Source organism: Bactrocera neohumeralis, chromosome 5 (genome assembly GCF_024586455.1).
Source record: "Bactrocera neohumeralis isolate Rockhampton chromosome 5, APGP_CSIRO_Bneo_wtdbg2-racon-allhic-juicebox.fasta_v2, whole genome shotgun sequence".
Classification (NCBI taxonomy): Eukaryota; Metazoa; Arthropoda; class Insecta; order Diptera; family Tephritidae; genus Bactrocera; species Bactrocera neohumeralis.
The window spans coordinates 60,843,956-60,867,142 of record NC_065922.1 but is presented as its reverse complement, the minus strand read 5'-3'; the positions used below and the strand labels follow the sequence as shown (position 1 = coordinate 60,867,142).

General features: G+C 34.4%; 1 protein-coding gene across 5 annotated transcripts in view; it reads left to right on the top strand.

Moving 5' to 3' along the window:
- LOC126759396 (syntaxin-binding protein 5) overlaps nt 1-23,187 on the top strand; it is a 75,501-nt gene that overhangs the window by 5,627 nt on the left and 46,687 nt on the right. For all 5 annotated transcript variants that reach the window (XM_050474167.1, XM_050474168.1, XM_050474166.1 and 2 more), the window contains exons 2-13: nt 5,113-5,292; nt 8,225-8,322; nt 8,381-8,569; nt 8,639-8,773; nt 14,024-14,087; nt 14,144-14,351; nt 14,870-14,945; nt 15,019-15,173; nt 16,488-16,669; nt 18,740-18,904; nt 18,962-19,270; nt 20,021-20,160. In XM_050474167.1, the coding sequence (XP_050330124.1) occupies nt 5,170-5,292; nt 8,225-8,322; nt 8,381-8,569; nt 8,639-8,773; nt 14,024-14,087; nt 14,144-14,351; nt 14,870-14,945; nt 15,019-15,173; nt 16,488-16,669; nt 18,740-18,904; nt 18,962-19,270; nt 20,021-20,160 (1,844 nt within the window). In that variant the 5' untranslated portion in view covers nt 5,113-5,169. The remainder of the gene's footprint in view (nt 1-5,112; nt 5,293-8,224; nt 8,323-8,380; nt 8,570-8,638; nt 8,774-14,023; nt 14,088-14,143; nt 14,352-14,869; nt 14,946-15,018; nt 15,174-16,487; nt 16,670-18,739; nt 18,905-18,961; nt 19,271-20,020; nt 20,161-23,187) is intronic.

Here is a 23,187-nt window from a genome sequence, read left to right as displayed (position 1 = left end):
TCTCAATCAAATTTGTTTACATGTATTCCATGCAGATTTGGCATCTTACTTCGTAATGTCTACAAAATCTGTCAAAAAATCAATAAATTTAAACTAATATATAATATGTTGTGCACTTTTTTACTCTTTTTGTACCTTTTCGCAGGTCGCGTAAAGCAATGTAAAGCTTTGTGCTATTTATACCAAAAATGTTTGAAGTTATAGTTATGTGTTTGTGTATGTATATTAAGGTGTTCGTTATTTCGTAAGAATTTTTTTCAGAAAAGTTTTGAAGTTTAGTTTTTGCTCTAAAAAAGAATCCAACGTAAACATTTTATTTATTTCAATTTAATCTGTGTCTAAATCATTTTACTTTTCAAAAATATTTTATATGTGATTTTTTGATCTTCTGAGATAAATAATTTATCTGCAAAAAAAAATAAACCTCCAATTTTGAAGTAGAAAAGCAGTATTCTAGTATTACATTTTCTTACCAAGTCTTTTGTTTTATAAAAAAATTAGATTAAAAGTTATACGCAATTAAACTTATGCATCAAATGTACTGAGGATTCAGACAAGTGCCTTATCCGTTCTGTATTGTTCATACGACGTGTCAGCTACTGAATTACTGAGCATCCATGTATTTGATGTATAACTTTAACTGCGTATAACTTTTAAAGGAGTGAACAATTTGGTTAAAATATAATTTTTTCATTTTTCATTTTCAAAATATCAGAAAATTATGTGATGTATTGTAACTTATAACCTATATTATATGCATTAAAAGATAAGTATGGTTAAGCCGCGGTTTAAATTTAAAATTAATATTCAATTTACGTTGAATACTTTTTCATTGTAAAAATGAGTATGACAAAAATAAAATTCTTTTGGAAAATAACGGACACCCTAATGTATATAATCACACAAGAAAAAGTATGTATGTTGTGCCCGCATCAGAAATATCCTTGCAGTATCCATCTTTACCTATAGTAATAGTAGTTCAAAACACAATAAATATTCCTTATTTTTAAGTAAGCTCCGTGATAATTCTCGCCAAATAATATCTACTAGCTTTCATACATTATACAGAAAACCAAACAATACTAGAGTGTGGATATGATGTCGATATACACACAAGGTTTTATACGTAAAATAAAATATAGCGAAGCCGTTATATGTACTCTCTTACTAAATCTTTGGTGAACATTCACATGAACTCTTCTTGATTTTTATGTAACCTGTTGTCAGTTAGCACCATCTCAAATATGTACCTTTTGCGATATAAATATTTCTAAATAGTGTTACATATTGGAGGTTTGAGAATTTTCTGTTTTTATAAGCCGATCTAATCGGTGGACTAAATTTATGATAGAAAGGCCTTAGATGCCTTCGGTTTGATTTTGAAAGATAAACATCATATATGAAGCGATTACACAGGTAGTGTTAAAAATATAATATTGCACATAATTACTGTTAATACATTGTTACATTCCTGCAAAAGTCGAACAACACATATTTAACAAAGATAATACCGATAATGAATGAATTCTTTCCAAAGGGACGCTTATAAAACTTTCGCTTGTTTTTTAATAATACTAAATTGTAAAATATGTACCTGAGTATGAAGTAATAGCTCATGTCAGTTATTACACTTCGATTTAAATTTAAAGTTAGTTAGCTGCATTAAAATTTGTTTCACAAAGAATAAGAGTACGCTTTGCAAAATGTAATTTCGGTTATTCATTTAATCCTTTTAGATACATTTTGGTGTAACAAAACTTATTGTTGATAGAGCTATCTCCATAACCATTTCGGTTGTCGAATTATCCGGTAAGAAATGCTGCTTTTACTCAAAATCAATATTTTGTTCTCTCAACAAAAATATTTTCTGTAGTATTGCCAGCCCAAACAATAGTTTTGGGTAAATTTTAGAATAGCATCCCCGGATTTCGGGGTTAAAATGGGTATGTATGTAGGTCCTCCAGATTAAGAAAATATATACATACATATAGTTGCCGCTGACTTATGGTTTTGAGATATTTGCATTCAAAGTTCAAAAATTCAACTATTTAAAATGCGTGTTTCTCCCATTTATAATTTTATAGTTATATTTTTAACCTTTATATCCACTAACACTTCACTAATTCCTTTTTAACTATTTATTTTATATTAAATAATGCAAAAATAACTTTTTTTCAACATTTAACTTTTGTTCAATTATTTTTGTTCAAACAATAACAAAAGGGTTGCATTCTAACTAATAATCAGTGCTACCTTACGTTCATATTTTACAGAAGAACCAAAAGAAATAAAGAAAACAAATAATACCCCAATGACAGGAAATATATAACACATTAGCGCTTCAAAAAAATAACCCCCGGTCGAACCAACACTTGGGCTTGGTCAGTTCTTTTGCGTTGAACTCCTTTTGCGTTGGCTTCAAGAAAAAAATAACCCTGGCCGATCCAACACCGGGATTTATCAAGATAATGAGAATTCTGAAAGGTTTTACATTACGATAATAAATTATGATAATGAATTTAGTTATGACGTCATAATCTTTCTTTTTTCTTATTTTTATTCCATTGCAACATATGGTAACACCAATTTTTTGCTTTTTTACAACCATTTTCTTATTTTATGAATAAATGGATTTTAACTAAAGTTTGATATGGAATTAAAGTTATTTTTGCACTATTTATTATAAAATAAATGATTAGAAACGTATTACTGAAGTGTTAGGGGATATAAAAGTTAAAAATATAAGTGTAAAATGCATTATAATTCGGAGAAGCACGCATTTTAAGTAGTTGATTTTTTGAACTTTAAATGCAATTATCTCAAAAACCATAAGTCAGCGGCAACTGTATATATATATTCTTGATCTGAAAGGCCTCCCCTATCCGTACATACCCATTTTAACCCCGAAATCGAGGGATGCTATTCTAAATCGCAGCCATAGTTTTAATTTACAATTAATTATAATCCCAATTTCTAGATCTTAGGCATCTGAAACTATATTATCACAAAGATGTAACGATTCTATGTTGATAATATTTGATGTGTATAATGGGTATTAATAAGTTTTCGTCAATTTGAAATATAGTCCTTATAGTAAGCAACTGGCACATCCCAAATAAGTGGAGAACTGTCAAACCGATTCGATCAGATTCGATCAGACCGATTAACCTAACTTTTTCATATTTAAAGACTTGGAGAAGCTTGTTGATAACGACATCAGAACAACTGGTTAGCGAAATCGAGAATCTTTTTGTGAGAAGAACAAAGTTTGGAATTTTAATTTCGAAATAGTTCGGATGATTGAATACCGTGTGAATAATACGACTCAGTTAATTCTGGACGAAGCGTATATTTTCCAATGTCTTCTAGTATTCTTGTATGATTGACTGCGTCAAAAACTGTTGACAAGTCCAACGATACCAGAACTGTCGTTTTACAGTGTGGTTTGTGTTGAAATTATCTTGGCGTTTATGACGCGAAATGTTGTACTGTGCGCTTTACGGATTGTACTACAGATGTGGTGTGCTAACGATTAGTTGAGAAAACCTGGGCCTGCAAACCAAACATACTACGCTGGATAATGAAATTCAACCAATATGCAAATATTGAACGGTATATTGGGTCTAAAGGGTTTTTCTTGGAACAGTTGAAAAACAACTGACAACAACTGCATGTGCATTTGCAGGTGTCCCAGCACTGCACTAGAAGTAATTTGGGATCACTACTCTTCCCTGAAGACGATATAACCAAGATGGTATAATTTGAATTAAGCTTCAATATATCTCTGGGCAGTAAAAGTGACAGGGACTCTGAACGATAATATACACAGGACTTACACACTAAACTCTTGATGTCCTTGAGTGGTTTTCCAAGTACGTATGAAGAGATTATATTGCAAAAACTTTCACGGAGAGCGTATCTCGTCCTTTGAATCAAATCAACAATAGTACTGGAGTAATACACTAAGCTTAATAGAGCTTCCGTGAATAAGCAAATATCATTGTCATAGATCCCTTGATATAAAGGCTTTAAGGGTAACGAACCAGCATTAACACCACCAATAATGTCAGTCTGGAAATCCAACGCAGGATTGCTCTTGCCAACAGGTGCTACTTCGGACTGAGTAGGCAATTGAAAAGTAAAGTCCTCTCTCGACGAACGAAAGCTAAACTCTATAAGTCGCTCATAATTCCCGTCCTGCTATATGGTGTAGAGGCTTGGGCGATGACAGCAACCGATGAGTCGACGTTACGAGTTTTCGAGAGAAAAATTCTGCGAAAGATTTATGGTCCTTTGCGCATTGGCCACGACGAATATCGCATCCGATGGAACGATGAGCTGTACGAGATATATGACGACATTGACATAGTTCAGCGAATTAAAAGACAGCGGCTACGCTGGCTAGGTAATGTTGTCCGAATGGATGAAAACACTCCAGCTCTGAAAGTATTCGACGCAGTACCCGCCGGGGGAAGCAGAGGAAGAGGAAGACCTCCACTCCGTTGGAAGGACCAAGTGGAGAAGGACCTGGCTTCGCTTGGAATATCCAAATTGGCGCCACGTAGCGAAAAGAAGAAACGACTGGCGCGCTGTTGTTAACTCGGCTATAATCGCGTAAGCGGTGTCGACGCCAATTAAGAAGAAGGGTAACGAACTTGTCGACCTTCTAGCAAAAGAATCTGCGGCAACCAAGTCAATGGAACAGGATCCTTTCTTCACTGTATGGCCTCATTTATATAGGGAAATACGTACCAATTTTAGAACCCAAAGTATGCTACTTTACTGCAGATATTTTCTTTTTCTTGAGATTGACCTATATAATTTTCTTTACTACTATATTTAAGCTAAGTTTCCGATATGATGTCAACAGTAATTTATTATTCTCGTTTACGAACGTTCAATGCTACAGTTCATTCGTTGAACTGTTTTATCTTATGTAAGTAGTTGATCTGCTATAAACAACATCTCTTAAACTATAAGCTTTCCAAGTGTTCTTATGTTATCGCGGGGTCTTCGGAAAACTTAAGATGATGATTTTCTTATGTGTTGATATATTTAAACATCTGCATGTTTATTTTTAAATTATTTAAGACTTAATTTTTTTTTTTACAGAACTCGAAAATCAAACGGGTCGTTAAAGTTTCGAAGTAAAATTGTACTCACACGAAAATGAAAAAATTCACATTCAAGGGAGTCCTTGATGGTTTTCGACAAAGCGTGCAACCACAGGTTTACCGACAGGAGCAGGAAATACCGGAACATTTAAAGGCGGAACATTTTTCACTTAAAAGGGTAATTATAGTTCTTATATTTTTTGTAAGCATAATCTAAAACTTGGGTTGCAATTGAAAGAATTATATAATGAAATGTTGTAGCTGGCGTTTGTTTTATTTGGTAGCAGTGATTGAAACTATCATAAGACACACGCGGCTATTACATTTTTTTGTTATCAACGCAATTGTAGATTGTTTGTGTTTGTTTGCAAATAACGATAGTTCGCTTAAAACAATTTGTAATTATTTTAATTAAAATAATTATTGAACAGATATGAATGCTAAAAGAAAAGTTAATCAATGTGTCAGAAAAAATAATTTTGAAAAAAGAAATAAATACTTATTTTAGTGAAATTTATATAGTTATATACTAAACTTAATTTATTTGTTCATCCGAGGTTTACATACATACACCACATTACCTCATTCGCCAATTTCCAGCACCAAGTGCAGCCAAGTCCCTTTTCATATACCGTGAAAATGTTACCTATATTCGTTGATTCTTATACATATGGTCTTTATTTCTTACTTGCTTATACGTATTCAGTCCAAAGTACATATATAGCACTTGCTTGGCAAATCTTGATTTTAAACTAGCTTTCAAGTTATCCTTGACTTTTTTCGGTGATTGATACACTCATTTGTCTTATCCTTGCTCACGCAATATATTACTGTTGTAACCAATTAGGATAAATAGTTGTTTAAGCAACGATGCTGTAGTACCCTTCTGTGAAATATTGTAGTTGAGCGGTTTACTTGAAAAAATATTGCTCATATGGATAGCTTGAAATAATATACAAGTAGTACATATCGTCATCTAAAATGCAAAATAATATAAAATATAAAAATATTCAAAATTAAGTTTTTAGTTTATTCCGATTACCTACATTATATTTCATATAGGGTTAAGCTTCTGCTATCAGATAACGGGGTTTTCAATGGCTACGCTACAAAAGTTGACCAATAGGGAGAGCAAACCACGTCATATTTTTTCCACTCTTTCGACATTTCACTTCAGTAAGGTTTGTCATTTCATCATGGAAAGATATACGACCCAACAACGAGTCGAAATATTAAAATTTAGTACCGAAATCCAATGTCAGTGGCCTCAACTTTAAAGAACGGGTTTTTCAATAAGGGCGATACAAAAGAATTTTTTTAATAAAAGAAAAGGATGGCGGCACAAGCTAAGCTGTTCAATACGTAATGGCATTGAATGTACTTTCACAGGAATAAAGAATTTCATTGATATCTCAAACCGTTTTCGTTTTATTAAAAAAAAAAATTTGTAGCGCTCTTATTGAAAAACCCGTTATAACCAAGTTATATTCAAAATAACTTTTTTTTTCAAAATGAGTGAGCAAATTCAGTGAGCTTATGAAACGGATGAACATGTTTCAGCCCGAAAGTATGTATATAAATAAAAAGTTTGCAAAATCTATGGCAAAATTATTTTTATATTAAGGGGTTAGGGGTAGTCAGAGGCACGAAAAAATGAGAGTTTTCAGTATTTTTTTGCTTTAAATCATGTTATTTTACAATAGTAGTAATATGGCATTATTATAGGATGTGTTGACTTGAAGTCACGAAAATTTCAAAAAAAAAAAAATAATAATAATTTCCAAAGTTATAGTTGTTTGTGTTGACCATGTTCCAAAAAAAGGTACTTGCGGTGACAAGCATAAGTCCTTGGAGATTCATCTAAAATCAATCGGACAAAAAAAAATAGTTTTATAAATAGATAATCCTGGGCCTGATCTAAGGATTTTTTTTTTCAAAATTAACAAAATGGCGGCCTCAGGAAATTTTTTTCTAAATTTTTGCGAAAAAATCAACAGTTAATTGGTCTTAAAAAATCGAAATTTTCGAAAAAATAAAAATCCTTCGATCAGGCCCGAGCTTATTATGTATTCTAAAAGCTGCATAAATTTCATTAAAATCTACTGAACGGTTTTCGTGTTGCAGTTGTCACCGGTTCAAAAATAATAGTTTTGAGAAAAACGCGTTTAAAGTTTCACACTAGCGCTTTGAAGTGCACGAGCTCTCTTTGTTATTTGTCGAATAACTTAAAAACTAATTATCGGATCAACGTGAAATTTTCAGGGAATATTTTTAAGATATTACACTTAACGAAAATGCAAAAAATATATATTTTTTTTTGAAAATTCCAACTACCCCTAATACCATGTTCAGACCGAAAATTTAAAAGATTAGATTACATTTAAGCATTTCATAACCCAACAGTGTTCTTACTGCCGTTGAAAAGATTAAAAACAGCTGTTTTTGTCATTCAAGAATTCACATCGCTCAATATTTATCAAAAGAAAACATTGTGATATAGTATTTTGTAATAAAAGCTGTATTCTTTTAAATATTTTCCATATAATGGAAATGATGGACGCATTTTTTCATTTGGGAAGTCGATTTCCAGCAGAAATTAGATTCATTGCTCTAATAAAAATTTGTTTGTTTGCATTTTTTCCTTTTTGTAGTGTCTAAATCAGCTGTGATAATGTAATAGATTTCCAATGCTGCCAAGTAGATGGCGCAAAATCAGAGTCGCACAGAGAGATTTAGCGTGGATCAGTTTCAAATCACTCCGATGAAGTGATTTTGAACTGTCATTTTTGTATAGCGAAATCTTGATAAATTTATAAGATTAGTGGGATAAACCACTCAACAGCCGAAATCGTGTGATTAAGTGTCGGTCTGAACATGGTATAACCCCTTAAGCACCCCTTAAACGGACTCTGTGGTTTAAAGTTTAACAGGCACACTAGATTTTAAGAATCTTGTGTCTTGATTGTTTTAATTTACATACGGCTTATGACTGACAGATATTTTCTTGTTGTTATAGAGAAAACCTCAATATCTTCGAACAACTTCAATCTCATTTTTTATATAATTTCTCTAGTCAGATATAATTATATAATGAAAAAAATTGATTTCAGACTTTTCGGCACGGATTTCCCTACTCCCCAACTGCATTCGCTTTTGACCCCGTGCAGAGACTCCTAGTGATTGGAGATAAATCTGGGTTCATTCGAATGTATGTGGATTTGGTTATGCACTTTAGATTTTTGATAATTATCTATTACTCAAAATAGACTTGGACGTCCAGGTGTAGATGCTCATGCGAAACACGAAGGCGAGTCGGATTGTGCAGTAATATTTGTAGAATTTCTGATCAATGAGGGTGCTTTTGTAACGGTTACAGCGGATGACACATTACATTTGTGGAGTATACGACAGAAAACACCTCAAGTAGTTCAGAGTCTCAAATTTCAAAGAGAGAGGTTAGATTACTAATTTATGATACAAAGAATTATGTTGATATATATTTTTGGAATTTTTAATATTTTCAGGGTAACATGCCTTCACTTACCTGTTGGAAGCAAATGGCTATACGTTGGAACAGAAAGGGGCAATATACATGTGGTACATGTAGAAACATTTAGCCTTAGTGGCTACATAATAAATTGGAACAAGGCTATTGAAGTGTAAGACTCATTAAGTTGTATATTTTGTGCATTATTTTATCACTTATTCAAAAATATTTGCATTTATAATTATGCATCGTTAAGGGGTCCCGGTGGTCTAGAACGCTGAAATTAAGGGTGTTTTCTGAATTTTTTTAAGGCTTAAAAAAAGAGCAATCGATTTAAAATTTTTACAGTTAATTTATACACTTATGAAAAGTACAAAAATATTTTTTTGTTAAATAAAAAAATGTTTTAACAAGATTAAAAATGGCGTCCAAAAAAGCTATCTTAAAAAATGACTCCCGATGCCGTTGTTGATTTTGACTCTTCAGAACATCTGAAACATAAAAACCAAGTAAATTATTATTCACTAGGAGTGCAGCTTTGCTGGAACTACAACAAAAAAAAATTGAAAATTAAAAAAATTTCGCGCTTTTGAAATTCAGATTCTGAAAACAGCTAATTTTGGACCAGTTTTAGATTAAAAAAAAACGAAGTTCTTAAAATTAAAATTTGATCGTAGTCCCGGCGATAGATATTGATCTTATAAACACCATATTAAAATTTTAAGTGATTTGGATGCATAGTTTTTTTTTTCATCAACGGCACGCCGAAAAAAGTACTTTTGAGATAAATGACGTACAAATCATCCATTCATTGAGCCTCTCGACCGCGCGCTACCTGCTAAAACGGCTGTAGAAGCTAAAATAATGTGAATATCCTTCCAAAAATCTTACAGTATATTCTTAAAGGACTATACTTTCGAACTACCAAATAAAAAAAAATCGATTTTTTAACCCTCATCGCGACCCTCGCGTCTGGCCAGGCATATTTTGTTTTAAAATGTTATTTAAATATATTTAGCGTGTAGCAAACGACTTGCGCTTCCAGGTAGCTTCCTTGAATTTTATTGTCTATAGAATTCAGAAAAAAATTCAAGGATATCCTATCGAAAAGGACGAAAAAAGGATATTATAATATTACACCTTAGTGCACCAATGGTGCTTGGCTAGAAACCATATATTTTGTATGAAAATATATGAACTTTGGTATGTTTCTATCACTTCGCACGGTTGATTTATCTGTTTTCATGTTCGTTACATGTCCAAATTGGTTTGTATGTTTATCTGGGTCAAATACCTTAGCCGCTAGAGCTTTTTAAAGGTTAAGAAAAATGTAATTTTTCTCAAAATGTTACATTTTTTGCGAACGCTATTGCCACGCCAAGCATGAACAAGGCAGTCAATTTGATTTCAAGCAAATCGAGAGGTAAGAAATTTCAAAAATGTATCTATATTGTACATATATGAGCGTAAATACCATACGTATTTCCATACAAATGTATGTAAACTAGCCTAGGCCTAGCCAAGCACCATTGGTCTCGACCAGGGTTAAAAATTCTAGACCGCCGGGACCCCTTAAGGGCTTCCTAAGATAACGTCGATGACTTAAGTATTTAAAAATATTAGCTTCAACTTAAATATATATTATTATATTTAAATATCAAAACATACATTTTTCCGTAATATTTTGCATTAAACTAAACTCTAACGCTATAATTTTTTTTTGAATAATTAACGGTCTCATCTAGTGTGAAATATTTTTTTTTTATTTTATATCTTATATACATACATCAAAAAATAACATACATACTAAAATTTTGAATTGAAATCTCAAATAGTACTTCCCTTCTAACGTGTAGCCATTTAGGTCAAGCAGCTCCGTTAGATTATATTTGATTTTCTCAAAACTATATTTTTCAAATATGTTTGGTTGATTACATTAATTTTTTTTACCCTGGATATCTTAGCAAAATCTTATGTTTTTAATCTCCCGACGAATTCATTTATGAAAATCTTGAATGTGCTTTTGTTTTTTTATTTATTGCATTTTCACATATTTTCCCCTTCCCGATCCTGACGGATCTTTTCGTGGCCATGCTTTCGTCCGACTATATTTTACAAAGAAGCTGATGTATGCTCCTTATCAGTTCTTCGCTGCCGTGTTTGAATAGCTCGGTCGGCAATCCATCGGCCCCCGCCGCTTTGTTTTTCAGGCGGGTAATTGGTATGCTCTGGGCATCGGTCACTAGATCACCTTTGGGTGTTCTACAAGAGTATGCTCCGGTCTTGAATCCTTCTGTTAGCCGCCGTATCTTTTCGTAGAATTTTCGAGCATTACCCTGTCGGCCAGCTTATCAAGCTCTTTATACTCAAGCATATTTTTATCCGTTATTTAAATATCAATTATCAATCATAGTTAGTAATGAAATTTATTTTTCCAATCTTGATAAGGATTAATTACTTTAAATTAAAACTTACGAAAGGAAAGGAAAAATGGTAGATTATTTAAAGGTTCTCAAATGCGGCAATTAATGAGATACTTGGAGAGATTGTACAACTGGAAAATCATAAAAGGAATGCTCATTAAAAGAATTTTATTGAAATAGAACATATGTTTTCGACATTTTTTTTTCATTATTCTACTTACTTTGATGAATAATTTTTTTTTTTCAAAACAAAACTGACATAAATATTTCTGTTATTTGGTTGTATGTTTTAAGAATTTTTTTTTTTTATTATATAATTTAAATGAACATTTAAAAATTAAACAAAATTATTAATAGTTTCATGAATTGTTAAAACAAATATACCAAAATCGATCTTTTATCTACTACATGTTCTGTATTCATTTCTCTATACAATGACCTACCAGTTTTTTGAACTTTTCTTTCTTCTAACTGGAAGTTTTAGGCCTGCGTTGAATTTTCAGGCTGACATTGTTGGTTGTTCCAAGATAGACGAAATTATCTACGACTTCAAAGTTATGATTGTCAACAGTGATGGAGAGCCAAGTCGCGAGTGCGACGACTGTTTGTTTAATGACAAGAGATATTTCGTCTTGCCCTCGTTCACTGCCAGACTAATTTGCTTTGCTTCCTTGTCCAGTCTGGAGAAAGCAGAACAAACGGCGCAGGAGTTGAGGTCGATGATATCAATATCAGTCTCATCGGCATACGCCAACAGCTGTACACTCTTATAAAATATTGTACCTGCTCGATTAAGTTCTGCAGCTCGCATTATTTTCTCCAGTAGCAGATTGAAGAAGTCGCACGACAGAGAGTCGCCTTGTCTGAAACCTCGTATCGAACGGCTCGAAGGGGTCCTTCTAGATCCTGACGGAGCTTTTGGTGTTGCTCAACGTCAGTTTACACAGCCGTGTTAGTTTAGCGGGGATACCAAATTCAGGCATCGCGGTATAAAGGCAGCTCCTTTTCGTGCTGTCGAAAGCAGCTTTGAAATCGACGAAGAGGTGGTGGTTGTCGATTTCCATTTCACGGTTGTTTTCCAAAATTTGGCGCATGGTGAATATCTGGTCGGTTGTTGATTTTCCAGGTCTAAAGCCACATTGATAAGGTCCAATCAGTTTGTTAACGGTGGGCTTTAATCTTTCACACAATGCGCTCTATAGAACCTTATACGCGATGTTGAGGAGGCTTATCCCACGGTAGTTGGCGCAGATTGTGGGGCCTCCTTTTTTGTGGATTGGGCAGGACACACTTAAATTCCAATCGTTGGGCATTATTCGGAATTATTGGAATGTCTGCTCCATCGTCATCGATTGGGGAATCGGGTTCGCCTTCTTCTGGCGTTGTACTTTCACTGCCATTCAGCAGGCTGGAGAAGTGTTCCCTCCATAATTTTAGTATGCTCTGGTCTTGAAACCTTCTGTTAGCCGCCGCATCTTTTCGTAGAGTTTTCGAGCATTACCCCTGTCGGCCAGCTTTGTCAAGCTCTTTATACTCACGCATTTCGGCCTCTTTCTTTTTCTGTCTACAAATGCGTCTCGTTTCTCTCTTCAGCTCTCAGTATCTATCCTATCCCACACGTGTTGTGGTCGATCGTAACGTTGCGAGGTAGGCAGTCTGTTTTCTCTCCGCTGCGACACGGCACTCCTCGCCGTACCAGCTGTTCTTTTGGATTTTTCGAAAACCAATGGTTTCGGTTGCAGCTGTAAGTAAGGAGTTTGAAATACCGTCCCACAGTTCCCTTATACCGAGTTGTTGACGAGTACTCTCAGAGAGCAGGAGTGCAAGTCGAGTAGAAAATCGTTCTGCTGTCTTTTGTGGTTGCAGCTTCTCGACGTCGAACCTTCCTTGTGTTTGTTGACTTGCGTTTTTTACTGGACAGAGGCGGGTGCGAATCTTGGCTGCAACAAGGTAGTGGTCCGAGTCGATGTTAGGACCTCGGAGCGCACGCACATCTAAAACACTGGAGACGTGTCTTCCGTTTATCACAACATTATCAATCTGGTTGGTGGTTTTTCGATCCGGAGACAGCCAGGTGGCTTGATGAATTTTCTTATGCTGGAATCTAATACTACAGATAACCATATTTCGGGCCCCGGCGAAGTCGATCAGCCTCGATCCTGATTATTTAGTGATGTTTCGTTGTGGAGGCTGAATTTACCGACCCTAGTGCCAAAAATACCTACTTTGCCCACCCTGGCGTTAAATTGAACACATCGTCCTTCTCTTCCGTCGGGGCGTGGGCGCAAATCAGCGATATGTGGAATAGCCTCGCTTTGATACGAGTTGTGGCTAGACGTTCATCCACCGGGGTGAATGACATTACTCGGCGACGGAGTCTCTCCCACCAAATTTGCGCTCCTTTATATGGCCACTGTTAGTAAATGCCACAAGGACCTACTCGCCTCAGTCCTTGTTCCGTCCATCGCATTTCTGGACGGCGGTGATGTCAGCCTTTATTTTCACGAGGACATCAACCAGCTGGGCAGCGGCACCTTCTCAATTAAGGGACCGGACATTCCAGGTGCATGCCCTCAATTCGTAGTCCTTATTTCGTTTGCCATGGTCGTCATCAAAAGGGGGGTCTCTCATTCGAGGCTGGTTGTTTTTTTTCATTGGGGGTGTTTTTTTTACGTGGCGGGTCCCAAGCTCAGCGCACAACCCGTAGTAGGGATGGTTTACCTTCTCACTTTAACTCGCCTTCAAACGGATGTTCTTATTCTACCCAGAGGATACTTGGTCAAAGACCGGAAGTCGTGGGCTGCTTGAGCCATATGTAAAATAATCGTTTTTAGCCACTTCCAATTGAATGGCGATCAGAGAACTTTTCTCACTCCTCCTCTTACAGCTCTCCAAAATTAACGTTTTGTATTTTTTGCTAGGGGGTATTAAAATAAAATTCGGTATAAGTATGCAAAAAAATTGAATTAAATAATTTATTTGGGTTTAAATATTTTTAGGGTTCGAACTAGTCATCCTGGTGCTGTGATTGCGTTATGTGATAATCCCATAGATGCAAACAAGGTGCGTTAAACAAATTTATATATGAGTGGAAACAATTATTTTTGTTTTGCTTACAGCTACTTATTGCTTTTGAATGTGGTCTTCTTGTGCTGTGGGACTTAAAAAGTAAATGTGCGGAATTTCGTTGGCAAGCTGCCGAACCAGTTAAATCGGTAGCTTGGCACTATGAAGGCAAATACTTTGTTTCCTCTCATACGGATGGTTCCATATGTACATGGCCAACCAAACCTGTAGCAAAACCTCAATCGGTTATTTGCCCTCACGGTAAGTAAACTTATTGTGCTATTCAAGATGATTGAAATATTCTTTATATAATCTCATAACTAAATACATCAACAATATGCGATCAATTTTTATGCAATAGTGAGGTATCAGCGCAATTCATAACTTTTCTAAGGATGCAGTTTTAGTTTTAAACGTTTTTTAATATACAGCTTCCCAGTTTTCAAGAACTACTTTTTTCGGCATCTGACTAATGGAAGCTTATTCGATTTTCTTTTATTACTATTTTACGATTCGAATAAATTCGATACAGCTTTTGTTAAAATATTTTCAGTTAAAAGTTCCAAATTTCCAAGGACACTACTAAATAACATCATTTCCAAAATATAAGTAATACAATTGTAAACTCGAAAAATTAGAGTACTTTTTAAAAATAAATTTCGGAAAACTAAAACGAAACAACAATTATCTTATCATTTTCGAAAGGTTTTAGGTTCAGGTTACATATATACAATTATATGTGTATTTGACTGCTTATTATTAATCGTTTTTTTACACAGCTAAAGTTTCTAAGGAAGGCACACTAGAAAAATGTAAACCTATTTATAAAGTTGATTTAAAAACTTCTCAAATGGGGTGAGTGCTTTTTAATAAAATACTTGATAAAATTTAATATACGTTACAAATGTACATATGCCATTTTTTTCAGTGATACATTTACAATATTTTCTGGTGGAATGCCTACTGAGAAAAGTTCTAAATCAAACTGTATAACCGTTATGGTGGGGAAATCAACAACTGTCTTGGAAATGGAACACGCTGTCGTAGACTTTATTATTCTTTGCGAGAATCCTTGGTTATGCGGTAAGTGGTTTATATGAATTAGGTACCTTATTTACCAGGATTAAAATAACCTTAACAAATAACAATAACCTTTATTACTTTTAACATTTTCGTTATTGTTGCATATTTTGAAAAAAAATAAAAAAATTTCGTCTCTTACTATAGAAATTTAATTTCGTATAATTTTAATATCTGTATAAGAGTTAGTAAGGGTAGAGATTTTGAAAACTAAATACATTTTAATACTCGTAGTATGTATAATCCAAAACTTGCAGGATAAAAAGATCGTCTAAGTATCTAACTAAAAATCTTCTGGTTATCCCATTTGTACGCCGAAAATATCTCTTTCTTTATATATCTTTATATATGTATATCCTAATTCGTATTAATTCGGGAACGGGAATGTGAATGAATAATTATATTCCCTAAAATATGTTCTTTTTCCCCTAGAAGTTAATCAACTTGATTCTTTGTTATCCCGGAACTGTACGTAGTTAACTAAAAAGTACAATATCACTACAACCCTTAGAATTATAAGTGCCATCGCAGCGCCTTTAAAAACTACAGCACATGTATGTATGTACACCTGCGGCCAAGCGTAACTTACCATTAAGTTATTACAAGAATTAGTAATAATGAAATCAAAGACTTGTGTGCAAATAAAAAAAGTTTTCTCAATTTAATTTTACAAATGGGCCAGATTAAAGTCACAGTTAACCAAATATATTCGAGCCATCTATATATTCCCCGTATTCTATTAAATCCATAAAGAAGTTACCCAAAGAACGAAAAAATTGAAAATAGTGAAAAAAATCAAGTGGTAAGTTACGCTTGGCCGCAGGTGTATATAGACAATTGGAACCATTATTACCACCAATTGGTTCGAGAAATTTTATTTACGTTAGAACAACTTCTTCGTTCTGGATATTATAATAGGTTAAAGTCTTACTTAGCCAGATTGATCTCCCCTTCTTTCTATACCAACTTCGCTTTGAGTTTTATTTCTTAAAACTAAAAGGGTGTGCTTGGCCATTAAAAATACAGGTACAATAATAAGTTTATTTCTAATTCTAGGGATTATATAATTAATTAAAATTAACTATATCGAAAATGTCTGCTTTTACAGCTGATTGTAAATACTTATGTATAAACTTAGCAGCTATGGCTTTTATTTAAGTATTTTATAACACCAAAGCAGATGTAATATATTTTCTGATATTTAGAAAATATTGAAATTTTTTTGGTTAATTACAGTATTATAGAAAATTATATAAAACTGAATTATATGCCTATTTAGTCTAAATAAGAGTTGCGTTTTATTGCTTGATTTCCTAGAAACCCAAGAGCCCTATGCGATAGCAGTACTTCTACAATATGACTTAGTTTTAATAGACTTACTCACGCCCGGTTTTCCATGTTTCGAATCGCCTTATCCCATGGACTTACATGAATCACCTGTTACATGTTGCACCTATTTAACTGATTGTCCTTCGGATTTGGTTCCTGCTTTTTATTCCGTAAGAATGACATTTACTGTAACTACTTAGATGATGTACCAGTATTTATAAAAGCGGCTTTTAGACAGAAAGTTGAATGGATTTTAATGACACATTGTCTCATTGCTTTTGGGCAGATAATAAAAAAATCACTGCAGTAAAGTTAAAGCTACGAAATGTCTTAATTTTGTAAACATGAGTTGTCTATAGACAGTGCTAATGAAATTGAATAAAATTAGTGTTAAACAAGTAAGGAAGGGAACGTTTTATACTCTTGCAACTTGCTAGAATTAAAAGCAGGGAAATATTTAAAGTGTAAATCGTCAACCAGAGTATCGAAATCATATAAATTTTATATGTACATATACTTCATATAATAACTCTGAAAATAAATGACCACAATAAGATTTGGTTAATTGAGCCCCAGAAAAACTTTGAAATCGTACCAAATGAGCTTCTTAGACAGATGAGGATGAAAACTTGCAATCGAACAAAAATTATGTAATCAATCAAAGGAAAGAATCTGTAGATTGGTAAACTCTTTGCACGGTGACATCAAATCAGCCAGGATGTTTTAAAATCCTAGCATACGAACTAGGCTACGAGTTTAATTCCTAATTTTATATGTTTAAGCCTGTTGTCTTATTTAGAATTATAATTGTTATTAGTTGTATAGTGCCGATTGGCGTTGAATAAATAAATAAATAAATAACTCATACACAATAAGATTTGTTAGAAAAACGAAAGTACCTCACATACAATCAAGTATACAAGTAAATACAATCATATGGAGTAAAATCAGCCGGATGTTTGAAAATCCTGGTAGTGATTATAAGGAGGCTAGGTCAAGTTTTCGCTCAAATTTCCATTTTAGGCACAAAGATACCCTGTCACGAATAAAACACGTTCTCCCAAATTCATTTAGATAACTAAAATATTGGCTGATATATTCAGCATAAAGCCACCTGGAAGTTCGAAAATCTTTATATTAGGTATATGGGGGCTCCGGAAGTATTGGCTCAATTTTTGACATATAGACATACCATTGTGAGAGGAGGATTATCCCAGAATTTTAATTATAATCTCACACATTGATCGATATTTTTGGTCGAAAGTCAACTATAGATACTGGGGTCCACGTGGTTGGATTTGGACAATTTTTGGTCAAAAGGTGCCATACTTTAAAAGTATTACTGCAAAATTTTATTCCGTTATATTAATTACTTCTTGATTTGTGTACTGGAAAGTGAAAGAATCAAATTGAATTTCAAATTGTGTAATATGGGAAGTAGGCGTGGTTGTAGTCCGATTTTGCATATTTTCACAGCGTAACATAGGGATGTTAGAAAAATGATACTTACTAAATTTAGTCGAAATCGGTTGGTCGGCTCCCGACATATAGGATATTACCAAAAAGTGGGCAGTGCCACGCCCATTGTCCAATTTTAACACCGGCTCTCATAAAGCCTTCTCATACCATCTCGGAGGTAAAATTTAATGTCTCTGGCGTAATTACTTAGTTCTGTATTTATTGGGCTTTTAGTAGTTTTGAACTGTACCGTTATATGGGGAGTGAGCGGGGTTATCTTCCGATTTCATTCATTTTCACACTAAATATTTGAGGAAATATGTACATTAAACATATAAGAGGGCGTGCCCACTCCCACTTTTCCAAAAAATTTTACCCGCAGGTGCCCGTTGCTACTGCAATCCCCTGTGCCAAATTACAATTTTATATCTTAATTTAGAGCATAGTTTTGGCACTTTATATGTTTTCAGTTAATGGTGATTTATGGGTGTGGCAGTGATTTCATTAAGGAACATACATACCAAGTTTCATCGAGATATCTCGATGGACGTCCGGACGGACGGACGGATGGACAGACAGTCAACCGGATTTCAACTTTTCTCGTCATCCTGATCATTTATATATGTATATATAACGCTATATCTATCTCGTTTAGTTTTAAAACAATAATACTCTGTAGCAACAGGTTGCAAGAGTATAAAAAGTGTCGTTATTATACGCTGGTACATCTTGTGTTTTGCACAATAACTTTTTTAGTAACAAAAACGAAAATATTTCAATAGGTTGGTCGCACAACAACTAGTAAGAAAACTGGTTTTTCTGAACGAGAGTGGCCAATTAGTGGCGGGGAATGGTTTCCCGCATCGTGCAGTTATTCGGAAATCGTAATCACAGGACATCAAGATGGCACATTAAAATTTTGGGATTCGGGTGCAGGAACTCTGCAAGTATGTATAATTGTAGACATTTTTAATATGATTTCTTTTATATAATTATAATTCTAGATCCTGTATAAGTTGAAAACTGCAAAAGTTTTTGAAAAGCCGAAAAATTCGCACTCAGATAGTGGTAACGATAATCCACTTGCCATACAGCACATATATCTATGTTCCGAATCACGTCGATTATGTGTAGCTGGTGCTATGGGACAAGTTATGTTGTTTAAATTTCGAAAAGTCGAATCAACGTCTGAGGTTTTGACGTTAGAGATTCCTATACTTTATGAAAATTTCGACGATATTTATGGTACGAGTCCAGAGTGTGATTTTATACCACATCAAGTTCAAAAAACTGAATCAAGTGATTCTGATAAGGTAAATTTTATGTGTGCGTAATTCTTATTATTATTATGGAAATAAATAAGATATATACCAAATGTATAATAATTTTCGATACATTTAAATTTATAAATATATTTTATTATGATTTTAGGGGATCATTTTTGTTTCTGCAATATGTTTTTATACATTATTTACATTTAAATTTTTCTTGGTGAGAAAATTTTTTTTGTATTATTTGATGCAAACTATTGGAATTTTTAAAATTAAATAAAAGTACCTTTAAACATTTGCGTAGACGAATAAAAACATTTTATTATAAAAATAACCAGTAAGCCTAAAGTTTATGATTTTTTCTCAGCTTTCCAATGGGATATTCGTTAAACTAATTCAACTAATTTTTAAAACAAAATGTACAACTTTATAAACAAATAATTTGGAACTATTTTTAATCTGTCCGTCCGTCCCTGCGTTCATATGAAAACATTTATTTATTTGTGGAGATAACCAAATAAATTCCTGTATGGACTCTTATGTAATTGTGATTATTTCGGTGCAGTTTTTTCTTGTTTTTTTCTTTAAAAATGTCAAAAATAAACACTTTATTTTAGTTTTTTATAGTTCTCTATGTTTTATTGTTTGTGTGAAAAATTTAAATAAAAAAAAAATATGTAAGTAAACTGTAAGATTTAGAAAGATTATCAAAACATAACGTTCTAAATAAGTTATTTGTATTTATAATTGAATTAACTTAACTAATTTGTATGTATTTTTAATTACTTGCAGGCCGACTGTTTGTTGAAAGTTAAAATAGGCTCACAACGAAAACCCCCCGGGTTTCAATCGCAACTGGTTTGTCTGACTACTGGTCCAAACAGAAGAAATGTCCAAGTCACATCCTTATGCATTAACTCCAGTTATGGACTGTAAGTGATAATTTTGAAATACAAAATGTTAGTAATTGCTTATTTATAATAGTTGCCGTTCGGCAAGCATATACCATAATATTATAAACTAAACTATATAATTCCTTAAAAATATCATATACGAAGAAGGGCGAAAAGGGAATTCAAGGAATTGTACTTCATTTACTACTCCGTCTGCGAAATTTATAGAATTATATATATATTGCTACCGCTCTCACTTTGACGTGAGCCGTAGCAGAGTCATAGCAGAACAACGAAAAAATATGTGCTCTGCTCCGAGTTTTGCCAGGTGAAAAACTACAGCAGTAGCAATTGCCAAAAATGAAATGCTGGCTCTGCGTAGCTGTAGCAGTAGCAAAAAATTGAGAGCGATATGAGAGCAGAGCTAATTAAATTTTTCATGTGCTAAAACTTTCGCCTGTGTTTGTTGTTTTTTCTGCTATTTTTGCTATTTTCTGCCATATTTATTGTTTCTGAATAAAACAACGCTTTATGCATATTTAAATTATAAATTTAAATACATATGGATATTCATACAAGGTGTGTTCCAAAGTAAACAGGACTTTTTGAATGTAGTGCCCCCTGGGGGCGCCATCTGTATGACGACTGATTCGTTAGAATCTGCTATCCTTATCGATTGTCCAGTGAGAATTTCATGACATTTCATCGATTGGAAGCGAAGTTATTGCGTTATAAGTGTCAGTATGTTTGTGTTATCGGTGCGAAAATGAGCTTCGAACAAAGAGCCGACATTAAATTTTGTTTTAAAATTGGTAAAACTTTTACAGAAACGTTTCAATTGATGAAACAAGTTTATGGCGATGATTGCGTATCCCGTAGCAGAGTACACGAGTGGTTTCAACGTTTTCAAAGTGGTCGTGAGGACATAAATGACACTCAACATGTGGGCCAATCAAAATCCGTGATCAGCGGAAATTCCATCGCTACTGTGCATGAATTCATCAAAAATCAGCCGAAATCATCATTGAAATTCATGGAAATGGAATTTAACATTTCCAAAACATCAATTTATCGCATTTTGACCGAACATTTGTGCTTACGAAAGGTGTGTGCAAGGTTTGTTCCGCACAAATTGACTGACGACAAAATATTACTCAAAATCCAACAATCGAAAGACATCATTGTGACTGATTATTTGACCAAAAATCAAATTTTAACCATTAACCACTCCCCGTATTCACCTGATATGGCACCGTGCGACTTCTTCCTTTTCGGAAAAATGCATTTGCAGACAGAAAATTTGGATGAGGTCAATAAAAGAAGAAAAATGGTGCGTCGTCATTTTTACAACGATACAAATAATTCATCCGAGGCTGTTTTTGACTGTTCATTGGGGCGTTTTTTGCGGGTACCAAACCCAGCACACAACCCTGTGGAGGGGAAGTCGTGAATTGCTTGAGCCATTTGTAAAATAATCGTTTCTCCATCCATCCTCCAACGATTGAAATGTAAGTGTGCTCTTCCCAAGCCACAAAAAGGGAGACGGTAAAATCTGCGACAACTACCGTGAGATACGCCTCCTCAACATCGCGTATAAGGTTCTATAGAGCGTATTGTGTGAAAGGTTAAAGCCCATCGTCAACAAACTGATTGGACCTTATCAGTGTGGCTTTAGATCTGCCAAATCAATAACTGACCAGATATTGACCATGCGCCAAATCTTGTAAAAGACCCGTGAAAAGGGAATCGACCGCACCACCTCTTCGTCGATTTCAAAGCTGCTTTTGACAGCACGAAAAGGAGCTGCCTTTATGCCACGATGTCTGAATTTGGTATCTCCGTAAAACTAATACGGCTGTGTAAACTGACGTTGAGCAACACCAAAGACTCCGTCAGAATCGGGAAGGACGTCTCCGAGCCGTTAGACACCAAACGAAGTTTCAGACAAGGCGACTCCCTGTCGTGAGACTTCTTCAATCTGCTGCTGGAGAAAATAATTCGAGCTGCAGAACTTAATCGAGCAGGTACAATATTTTATAAGAGTGTACAGCTGCTGGCGTATGCCGATGAGATTGATATTGATATCATCGGCCTCAATTCCCGCGCCGTTAGTTCTGCTTTCTCCATACTGGACAAGGAAGCAAAGCAAATGGGTCTGGCAGTGAACGAGGGCAAGACGAAATATCTCCTGTCATCAAACAAAACAGTCGTCGCACTCGCGACTTGGCTTTCACGTCACTGTTGACAGTCATAACTTCGAAGTCGTAGATAATTTCGTCTATCTTGGAACCAGAATCAACACCAACAATAACGTCAGCCTCGAAATCCAACGCAGAATATCACTTTTCAACAGGTGCTACTTCGGTCTAAGTAGGCAATTGATAAGTATAGTACATATTACACGAGTTTTCAAGGGAAAGGTTCTGCGAAAGACTTATAGTCCTTTGAGCCTTGGCCACGGCGAATATTACATTCGATGGAACGATTACCTGTATGAGATATACAACGACATTGACATAGTTCAGCGAATTAAAAGACAGCGACTACGCTGGCTAGGTCATGTCGTTCGAATAGACGAAAACACTCCAGCTCTGAAAGTATTCGACGCAGTATACTCCGGTGTAAGCAGAGGAAGGAAAAGACCTCCACTCCGTTGGAAAGACCAGATGGAGAAGAACCTGGCTTCGTTTGGAATCTCTAATTGGCGCCACATTACGAAAAGAAGAAACGCTGGCACGCTGTTGTTAAGGGGGTATTCTGGTTTAGAAGCCCGAATTTTAGGTTTTTTTTTTGACGCGAAAAAAAAAACAAAAATTATTTTGATTATCCATTTTTTTACATGCTCTTTATTGATATTCTAAGAATACAAAACATAAATAATATAAGAAAAAAATTTAATTTTAAAAAACTGCAGGTCGGCGAAGTAGAGACTGATCAAACAATGGCTTGTCCTGGTATGCAGGATATAAATCCTTGTCGTGACTTAAAATGAAAATTTATGCGAAATCCGTGAAGAGTAAAAGTTATCGCACTACGAAACGTTTTTTGAAAAAAAAAAATTTTACA